Source organism: Oncorhynchus clarkii, chromosome 23, assembly GCF_045791955.1.
Source record: "Oncorhynchus clarkii lewisi isolate Uvic-CL-2024 chromosome 23, UVic_Ocla_1.0, whole genome shotgun sequence".
Lineage (NCBI taxonomy): Eukaryota > Metazoa > Chordata > Actinopteri > Salmoniformes > Salmonidae > Oncorhynchus > Oncorhynchus clarkii.
Genome location: NC_092169.1, coordinates 6,094,520 through 6,105,545, shown reverse-complemented (window position 1 = coordinate 6,105,545; position 11,026 = coordinate 6,094,520). Strand labels below are relative to the sequence as shown.

Sequence of the window (11,026 nt, the reverse complement as noted above, 5' to 3'; positions counted from 1 at the left end):
TGATCTGGTGGTCCCCGGAAAGGAAACGGTTTATAACCACTGCATTAAAATCCAAGCCTTTGGTTTTTGTGTCTATTAAAGACACACAGACAGTGTGCATGATCACAGTGGATTGTATTTGTTCTCTTGTTAAAGAGTTAGACGACAGCCTCCCAAATCCCCTGTATATTAGCTTTGGAGATATTTGAGCAAAAAAAAATCCTCTGTGAGTAATAATGGAAACTTGAGAGAAAGACATTTAATACCTCTGTTTGCACTGCCGTGTATCGTCCCAGTAAGCCACATGTCAGAGTCACATGTTGGCACAGCAGTGGTAGCTCAGCGGTAATTACACCTACAGCCATTGATTGAGTTCCCTTGCTGCTACCAGGTGCTGTGCAACAAAGGATGACATGCAGCACTTTTGTGTGGATAATGTGAGTCTTTGAAGAGAAGAGTCTCTCTCCCCCAGCAGCAATCAAGAGTTCCCCTTCATCTGTGGCTTCTGTGGCTTTGACAGGCTTCATCTGTGGCTTCATATGTATTTTACATAACATTCAGGATAATCTTTATTGTCATTTCATTCATCACAAATGAACAAAATATCTAGATTGAAAAATATACACTCAGTGTACAAAACATTAGGAACACCTTCCTAATATTGCGTTGTATCCCTTTTGCCCTCAGAACAGCCTCAATTTGGAGCATGGACTCTACAAGGTGTTGAAAGCGTTCGACAGGGATGCTGGCCCATGTTGACTGCAATACTTCCCTCAGCTGTGTCAAGTTGACTAGATGTCCTTTGGGTGGTGGACAATTCTTGATACACACGGGGAAACTGTTGAGCGTGAAAAACCCAGCAGCGTTGCAGTTCTTGACACACTCAAACCAGTGCGCCTAGCACCTAACACCATACCCCATTCAAAGGCACTTAAATCTTTTGTCTTGCCCATTTACCCTCTGAATCGCCACATACCCAATCCATGTCTCAATTGTCTCAAGGCTTAACAATCCTGTCTCAATTGTCTCAAGACGTACAAATCCTGCCTCCTCACCTTCATTTACTCTGATTGAAATTCATTTAACAGGTGACATCAATAAGGGATCATAGCTTTCACCTTGATTCACCTGGTCAGTCTATGTAATGGAAAGAACATGTTTTGTACACAGTGTACGGTATACTCTAAGCACAAACATCACATACAAATATATATTTTATAAAGAACTGAGTAACACATACACTTGATTAAACATCTTGCTGTATGAACACTGTATTTGGTAAAAATGATGGTGTGTTTGACAGACATATTAGTAAATCAAGACAAAAACATAATGTCATTCTACAACATCACATGGTTGTGAAAATAATGTCAAATTCAGATGGAATGATTGCATTCTTTTTCCTATCTTTGTTTCACACTAACTGGTATTCAGCCATTTCAAGTACGTATCCCACATAGCTACGAAATGTTTCTGAATATAACATATGGATTGTTAATTACAGCTGTAAAATTCCACTGTCTAGTCTCCATTCAATTCACTGCCATGAGTGTGTTCTCCTTATTAGGACCTTCTAGAAGGTGGGGCCTGTCTCTGGAGGAAAGGGTCAGAGTTGCCTCCCTCACCCATCGCTGGCCATGCTTCCCCGTCGACTCAGCCTCAACTCCACCAGGCCCATCTTATTGATGGAGCTCTTGAGGGAGTTCTGGAACATGGAGCTGGATAAGCAGTAGATGACCGGGTCCAGGGCGCTGTTAAGGTAGGTGAAGCCAATGGACAGGCTGAAAAGCTGGCCTGCCATTTTGTAGGATTCACAGTCCCAAGGTCTGAACTTCTTGATATAGAGCGAAACCAGGCCTGTGGCGATGCCAGGAAAGAAACACAGCACAAACACAGCCACAATTAGCCCCACCACCCGGATGGCCCGCCGCACCTTCTTCTCTTTGTCCAGCTGCCGTTGGCGCAGGATGCAGGCGATCCTGGCTGAGCAGAACAGCAGGAGCAGCAGAGGCAGGAAGAACTCCCCGATGAACACCATGTAGTGCAGCAGGATCGCCGGGGGAATCACGCTGTAGGTGCTGAAGCTGCGGCACAGGGAGATGTTGGCATGTTCATTTAGGAGGTTGGTGGCCAGCAGGGGGACCCGCAGGGAGATCACTACCGCCCAGATGCCCCCTGCCACCTTTCCCGCCTGGGTAGACGTCATGTGGTTGATGCGGTGGTGCGGATGGACCACCTTGAAGTAGCGGTCGAAGGCCACGCTAGTCATGAAGGCAATGCTTGCCGAACGGTTGACAGCCAGCATGAAGAGGTTGATCCGGCACCAGGCGTCGCCAAACACCCAGTGTTCCCCACGGAGCAGGTTGTCAATGCGGAAGGGCAGGCAGATGAGCAGCATAAAGTCAGCCAGGACCAGGTTGAAGAGGAACAGAGTGTTGACCCTCCAGATCTTCAGACGGCAAGTGAAGATCCACAGGGCCACTACGTTGCCTGGCAGGCCCAGTAGGAGCTCTATAATCAGGACAGGAGGCAATATGTCGGCCACCAGATCCTGAGTGGATAGGCAGTGCAAGGACTGGTTCTCTCTGCCAGTAGAGTTATCGTGTGCAACTGTACTCATTTCAGCCATCTTTGATTGAGTATGATTTAGTTTCCAGGAAACTTTAGATGTTGCCGTTTTTTCACAAAATCCACCTCTTCCTCTTTTCAAAGCATCTCAGGGGAATATCTGTAGAAACAAGGAAAATGTGAGAAAATGAAGTACATTTTTAACTGGGTCATGCTTTCAAGACAGACACACAGACAAATGTATTTTCTAAGAAATGTCTGTTCATTTTTATTTCTTAATTTAACTTTTATTTAACTAGGCAAGTCAGCCAAACCCGGCCAAACCCAGGCAAATTGCAGGCAGCCCTATGGGACTCCCAATCACAGCCGATGTGATTCAGCCTGGATTCAAACCAGGGATTGTAGCCTCTTGCACTGAGATGCAGTTCCTTAAACCGCAGCGCCATTCGGGGATCCCTTATTTGGTAAAATAAATAAATAAATAATGCATTCCCATGGGAAAGAGCTCAGCAAAACTAGCCTGGTTGAGCCGCGACCCACGTGACTATACGAGCTGAAGTAGAGAAGCTGGTGTTAGCAAGACTACAACAAAACACTACTACAGTATTATTCTAAATAGCTTTTTTCCATCATCAATCTACACACAATGCCCCATTATGACAAAGCAAGAACAGGTTTTTATAAATTTTTTGCAAATGTATTTAAAATAAAAAACTGAAATATCACATTTACATAATTGTTCAGACCCCGAGTTGCTGCACAGCTATTTTCAGGTCTCTACAGAGATGCTCGTTCGGGTTCAAGTCTGGACTCTGGCTGGATCACTCAAGGAAATTCAGAGACTTGTCCCGAAGCCACAAACCACAAGTCATTGTCCTGTTGGAAGGTGAATCTTCGCACCAGTCTGAGGTCCTGAGTGCTCTGGATCATCTTTCCCTCGATCCTGTCTAGTTTCCCAGTCCCTGCTGCTAAAAAAACATCCTCACAGCATGATGCTGCCACCCCCATGCTTCACCATAGGGATGGTGCCAGGTTTTCTCCAGGCGTGACGCTTGGCATTCAGGCCAAAGAGTTCAATCTTGGTTTCATCAGACTTGAGAATCTTGGTTCTCATGGTCTGAGAGTCCTTTAGGTGCCTTTTGGCAAACACCAGAGGGCTGTCATGTGCCTTTTACTGAGGAGTAGCTGCCATCTGGCCACTCTACCATAAAAGCCTGATTGGTGGAGTGCTGCAGAGATGGTTATCTTTCTTGAAGGTTCCATCACCAAAGAGAAACTCTGGAGCTCTGTCAGAGTGACCGTAGGGTTCTTGGTGACCTCCCTGGCCAGCTCTAGGAGTCTTGGTGTTTCCAAACTTCTTCCACTTAAGAATGATGGAGGCAACTGTGTACTTGTGGACCTCCAATGCTGCAGAAATGTTTTGGTACCCTTCCGCAGATCTGTGCGGCGACATAATCCTGTCTCGGAGCTCTACAGACAGTTCCTTCGACCTCATGACTTGTTTTTTGCTCTGACAGGCACTGTCAACTGTAGGACTTTATATAGACAGGTTCGTTTATATTTTAACCAGAGCTTGAGCATGTATAACTATTCCCCCCCCAAGGTCAATACTTTGTTGAATCACCTTTTGCAGCATTTACAGCTGCAAGTCTCTTGGGGTATGTCTCTAAAAATGTAAGTAATGTCAATAACAATAGAAAAATCTATATACAGTGTGTGCGAATGGAGTAAGGAGGTAAGGCAATAAATAGGCCATAGTAGCGAAGTAATTGAAATTTAGCAAATTAACACTGGAGTGATAGATGTGCAGATGATGATGTGCAAGTAGAAATACTGGTGTGCAAAATAGCAAAACAAGTAAATAAAAACAATATGGGGATGAGGTAGGTAGTTGGATGGGCTATTTACAGATGGGCTGTGTACAGCTGCAGCGATCGGTGAGCTGCTCAGATGGCTGATGCTTAAAGTTAGTGAGGGAGATATAAGTCTCCAACTATGGCGATTTTTTTCAATTCGTTCCAGTCATTGGCAGCAGAGAACTGAAAGGAAAGGCGGCCAAAGGGGGTTGGCTTTGGGGATGACCAGTGAGATATACTTTGGCGGCCAAAGGAGGTGTTGATTGGGAGAGCTAGCTAAGACAACAACAGTAAGACAATAACAGCTAATCAGCTAAGAAAACAACAGGTAAAATGGCAATGAATGGGCAGAGAGGGTCAGTTAACTACACACAGGGACTGAGTTTGAGGCTGGGGCCAACAGATAAACAAAATATACAAAATGGAGTAGCGTGATTAATGAACAGTCCAGCAGGCTACTACGCTAACAAGCGGGAGACACGGAGTTCTTTAAAATAGCAGGCTGGGGATAGCAGAAGTGTCCTCACCGACGTCCAGCAAAGGCCGGTTGAGGGCACAACGTACGGAATTACATCGGCAGACCAGTCGTGATGGATCGGCAGGGCTCCGTGTCGACAAAGGGTCCAGGCCAATTGGCAAAAGAGGTATTGTAGCTGGAGTAATTTCATTTGCTAGCCGGGAGATGCTAAAACTGTATTTTTTTTGTGAAGAATCAACAACAAGTGGGACACAATCATGAAGTGGAACGACATGCATTGGATATTTCAAACTTTTTTAACAAATCAAAAACTGAAAAATTGGGCGTGCAAAATTATTCAGCCCCCTTAAGTTAATACTTTGTAGCGCCACCTTTTGCTGCGATTACAGCTGTAAGTAGCTTGGGGTATGTCTCTATCAGTTTTGCACATCGAGAGACTGACATTTTTTCCCATTCCTCCTTGCAAAAGAGCTTGAGCTCAGTGAGGTTGGATGGAGAGCATTTGTGAACAGCAGTTTTAAGTTCTTTCCACAGATTCTCGATTGGATTCAGGTCTGGACTTTGACTTGGCCATTCTAACACCTGGATATGTTTATTTTTGAACCATTCCATTGTAGATTTTGCTTTATGTTTTGGATCATTGTCTTGTTGGAAGACAAATCTCTGTCCCAGTCTCAGGTCTTTTGCAGACTCCATCAGGTTTTCTTCCAGAATGGTCCTGTATTTGGCTCCATCCATCTTCCCATCAATTTTAACCATCTTCCCTGTCCCTGCTGAAGAAAAGCAGGCCCAAACCATGATGCTGCCACCACCATGTTTGACAGTGGGGATGGTGTGTTCAGCTGTGTTGCTTTTACGCCAAACATAACGTTTTGCATTGTTGCCAAAAAGTTCAATTTTTGTTTCATCTGACCAGAGCACCTTCTTCCACATGTTTGGTGTGTCTCCCAGGTGGCTTGTGGCAAACTTTGAACGACACTTTTTATGGATATCTTTAAGAAATGGCTTTCTTCTTGCCACTCTTCCATAAAGGCCAGATTTGTGCAATATACGACTGATTGTTGTCCTATGGACAGAGTCTCCCACCTCAGCTGGAGATCTCTGCAGTTCATCCAGAGTGATCATGGGCCTCTTGGCTGCATCTCTGATCAGTCTTCTCCTTGTATGAGCTGAAAGTTTAGAGGGACGGCCAGGTCTTGGTAGATTTGCAGTGGTCTGATACTCCTTCCATTTCAATATTATCGCTTGCACAGTGCTCCTTGGGATGATAAAAGCTTGGGATATCTTTTTGTATCCAAATACGGCTTTAAACTTCTTCACAACAGTATCTCGGACCTGCCTGGTGTGTTCCTTGTTCTTCATGATGCTCTCTGCGCTTTTAACGGACCTCTGAGACTATCACAGTGCAGGTGCATTTATACGGAGACTTGATTACACACAGGTGGATTGTATTTATCATCATTAGTCATTTAGGTCAAAATTGGATCATTCAGAGATCCTCACTGAACTTCTGGAGAGAGTTTGCTGCACTGAAAGTAAAGGGGCTGAATAATTTTGCACGCCCAATTTTTCAGTTTTTGATTTGTTAAAAAAGTTTGAAATATCCAATAAATGTCGTTCCACTTCATGATTGTGTCCCACTTGTTGTTGATTCTTCACAAAAAAATACAGTTTTATATCTTTGTTTGAAGCCTGAAATGTGGCAAAAGGTCGCAAAGTTCAAGGGGGCCGAATACTTTCGCAAGGCACTGTATATACTGTATTCTATTCGACTGTATTTTAGTCAATGCACTCCAACATTGCTTGTCCTAATATTTATATATTTCTTAATTCCATTATTTTACTTTTAGATGTGTTTGTATTGTTGTGAATTGTTAGATACTACTGCACTGTTGGAGCTAGGAACACAAGCATTTCACTAAACACCCGCAATAACATCTGCTAAATATGTGTATGTGACCAATAACATTTTATTTGATTTAAATAGTGACTTCCCATTTTTCCAATTAAACAATGTTCTGTTTTAAATTCAAATATTACACACCCTTTCACTTCTTTGTATATCCCAGCCTCACTTGCCATGCATTCAGAAACACACAGTGTAGAATTAAACAATGTGTGTTCTAAGCTCAAAATGGACTCCTCCCTTCAGTGCATGTTCACTGGAAATGCTTGCTACGTTTGCTTTTAAACACTGTATTTCTCATGAACAGCTGATGAATTTGCCTTTTGATGTAGAATAAGCCTTTGATGAGAAACATGACACAGACATGAGAAACAACATTTAGAAACAACATACAGTTATAAATATATTGTTACGTTCCCCACAAGGAAAACCTAAAATGTCGCTCAAACAGAAGGGGAAACTGACAGAGTCGCTGACCAACAACCAAAATTAAACAGGTGGGGCTTTAAGCAGGGTTCTGAAAGACATTGGATCCTAAAAGACAACCATCATGAGCGGCCACTACATTTGCCCAAGAAGAGGCAAAAAAAATAAACACAACAAACTTAAAGACAGGAATCAAACCAACAAGTTGGAGCAAAACAAAATCTGGGGAAATCAGATAAAGGATTTGTTTGTCTAGAAATCAAAATAGGGAAAGCCAACTAAAGGTCAACTAAAGACAACTGCTAGCTAATATTGCAAGTTATAGCATTGTAATAGTGTATGAGTCAGTTGTCTAAGGAGGACATTAAACTCAACCATCTAGTTACCGGTCGTGTCGTGGCATCCCTTTCACCCACACACCTCACAAGTGTAATCACAACAATGTTATAACATTTTAACATGTTTAGAATATGTATCCACTACTCACCAGTTGAGGCATGCATTTGGGGTCAGTGTGACAACAATTGGGTTTGAAAGGCAGTCTATGCTCCCCTCAACATATTTTATCTCCTCTCCTGTGTGTCTCCACTGTTCAGGCGTTTCTGTTGGTTTCAAGAGGAACTTATTTAGATTGACTTTGAGAATGACTTCCTCTGAGGACTGGCCAGAGCCAGTGTGACATCACAAACAACAAGATCTCTGAGGTAATTCAGGAAGTTTTGCAATCAACCTTCATTTCAATGTCCTCTTCCTACACCGCTTTATCTTTGTCATTGTTTTGACATGCAACTGCTTGTTCACAGCAATAGGGGATTTTGTTCCAAACACCAGTGAATCATGATATAGACGTAATATGAGATACGAGAAGGTGAAATGTGCTGGCCTTATAAGAAGAAAACTAGGCATACATCTGGGGGGCGACTTTTTGCTGAGGCACACAGTTCCGCTTTTACCCAAGAGTCATCAAATCAAATCAAATCAAACTTGATTTGTCACATGCGCCGAATACAACAAGTGAAACAACCGTGAAATGCTTACTTACAAGCCTTTAATCAACAGTGCAGTTCAATAAGAGTTAAGAAAATATTTACCAAATTAAGTAAAAAAATAAAAAAATAACATAATAACATAACAATAACGAGGCTATGTACAAGGGGGCACCAGTACCAAGTCAGTGTTTAGGGGTACAGGTTAGTTGAGGTAATTTGTACATGTAGGTAGGGATGAAGTGACTATAAATAGATAATAAACAGCGAGTAGCAGCAGTGTACAAAACAATGTAAATAGTCCGGTGGCCATTTGATTAATTGTTCAAGCAGTCTTATGGCTTGGGGGTAGAAGCTGTTGAGGAACCTTTTGGTCCTTGACTTGGCGCTCCGGTACTGCTTGACTTGCGATAGCAGAGAAAACAGACTTGGGTGACTGGAGTCTCTCACAATTTTATAGGCTTTCATCTGACACCGCCTATTATATAGTTTGTGGATGGCAGGAAGCTTGGCCCCAGTGATGTATTGGGCCGTATGCACTACCCTCTGTAGCGCCTTACGGTCAGATGCCGAGCAGTTGCCATACCAGGTGGTCACGCAACTGGTCAGGATGCCCTCGATGGTGCAGCTGTAGAACTTTTTGAGGAACTGGGGATCCATGCCAAATCTTGAGGTCTCCTGAGGGGAAAAAGGTTTTGTCGTGCCCTCTTCACAACTGTCTTGGTGTGTTTGGACCATGATAGTTTGTTGGTGATGTGGACACCAGGGAACTTGAAACTTTCGACCCGCTCCACTACAGCCCCTTCGATGTTAATGGGAGCCTGTTCAGCCCGCCTTTTCCTGATCAGCTCCTTTGTCTTGCTCACATTGAGGGAGAGGTTGTTGTCCTGAGACCAAACTGCGAGTTCTCTGATCTCCTCCCTATAGGCTGTCTCAGCATTGTCTGTGATCAGGCCTCCCACTGTTTTATTGTCAGCAAACGTAATGATGGTGTTGGAGTCGTGTTTAGCGACGCAGTCGTGGTTGAACAAGGAGTACAGGAGGTGGCTAAGTACACACCCGTGAGGGGCCCCAGTGTTGAGGATCAGCGTGGCAGTTGTTGCCTACCCTTATCACCTGGGGGGTGGCCCATTAGGAATTCCAGGATCCAGTTGCAGAGGGAGGTGTTTAATCCCGGGATCCTAAGTTTAATGATGAGCTTCGGGGGCTCTATGGTGTTGAACGCTGAGCTGTAGTTAATGAACAGCATTCTCACATAGGTGTTCCTTTTGTCCAGATGGGAAAGGGCAATCTATGATTGAGATTGCGTCATCTGTGGATCTTTTAAGGTGGTATGCGAATTGGAGTGGGTCTAAGGTATCCGGGAGGATGCTGTTGATGTGAGCCATGACCAGCCTTTCAAATCTCTTCATGGCTACCGACATGAGTGCTATGGAGCGGTAATCATTTAGTTAGTTACCTTTGCTTCTTTGGGCACAGGGACTATGGTGGTCTGCTTGAAACATGTAGTTATTACAGACTCGGTAAGGGAGAGGTTGAAAATGTCAGTGAAGACACTTGCCAGTTGGTCCGCGCATGCTTGGAGTACACGTCCTGGTAATCCGTCTGGCCCCGCAGCTTTGTGAATGTTGACCCATTTAAAGATCTTGCTCACATCGGCTACCGAGAGCATTATCATGCAGTCATCCAGAACAGCTGGTGCTCTCGTGCATGCTTCAGTGTTGCTTGCCTTGACGCAAGCATGAAAGGCATTTAGCTCATCAGGTAGGCTCGCGTCACTGGGCAGCTTGCATCTGGGTTTCCCTTTGTAGTCCGTAATAGTTTCCAAGCCCTAACCACATCCGACGAGCGTCATAGTCGGTGTAGTAGGATTCAATATTAATCCTGTATTGAAGCCTTGCTTGTTTGATGGTTCGTCTGAGGGCATAGCCGGATTTCTTATAAGCCTCCGGATTAGTGTCCTGTCCTTGAAAGCGGAAGCTCTAGCCTTTAGCTCAATGCGGATGTTGCCTGTAATCCATGGCTTCTGGTTGGGATATGTACGTACGGTCACTATGGGGACGACATCATCAATGTACTTATTGATGAAGCTAATGACTGAGGTGATATACTCCTCAACGCCAATGGATGAATCCCAGAACATATTCCAGTCTGTGCTAGAAAAACAGTCCTGTTGCGTAGCATCCGCTTCATCTGACCACTTCTGTCTTGAGCGAGTCACCGTATTGAGCGAGTCACTGGTACTTCCTGGAAAGCTTTGTATGCATCTCTGTGTATGGAGTAAAGGTGGTCTAGAGCTTTTTTCCCTCTGGTTGCACATGTGAAATGCTTGTAAAAATGTGGTAAAATTGATTTTAGTTTGCCTACATTAAAGTCCCCGGCCACTAGGAGCGCCGCTTCTGGATGAGCATTTTTTGTTTGCTTATGGCCTTAAAGAGTTGAGTGTGGTGTTAGTGCCAGAATTGGTCTGTGGTGGTAAATAGACGGCTATGAATAAAATAGATGAGAACTCTCTTGGTAAATAGTGTGGTCTACAACTTATCACAAGGTACTCTGCCTCAGGCAAGCAATACCTCGAGACTTCTTTAAAATTAAACATTGGCAGCTGTTATTGACAAAAAGGACAACACAGTCAAATTATTGGAGTGGCCATCACTAAGCCCTGACCTCAATCAAATGGAACATTTGTGGGCAGAACTGAAAAAGCATTTGCGAGCAAGGAGGTCTACAAACCTGACTCAGTTACACCAGTTCTGTCAGGAGGAATGGGCCAAAATTCACCCAACTCTTTGTGGGAAGCTTGTGGAAGGCTACCTGAAACGTTTGA

General features: G+C 43.9%; 1 protein-coding gene across 1 annotated transcript; it reads right to left on the bottom strand.

Annotated features, from left to right (window-relative positions):
• Positions 1-218: 218 nt before the first annotated feature.
• Positions 219-11,015, bottom strand: LOC139381538 (hydroxycarboxylic acid receptor 2-like). The gene is made up of 3 exons (XM_071125160.1): positions 10,933-11,015; positions 7,701-7,815; positions 219-2,707 (listed from the first exon to the last, which is right to left on the bottom strand). Exon 3 carries the CDS (start codon positions 2,606-2,608, stop codon positions 1,601-1,603), a length of 1,008 nt encoding a protein of 335 aa, XP_070981261.1. The 5' UTR covers positions 2,609-2,707; positions 7,701-7,815; positions 10,933-11,015; the 3' UTR covers positions 219-1,600.
• Between the last annotated feature and the right edge of the window lie 11 nt (positions 11,016-11,026).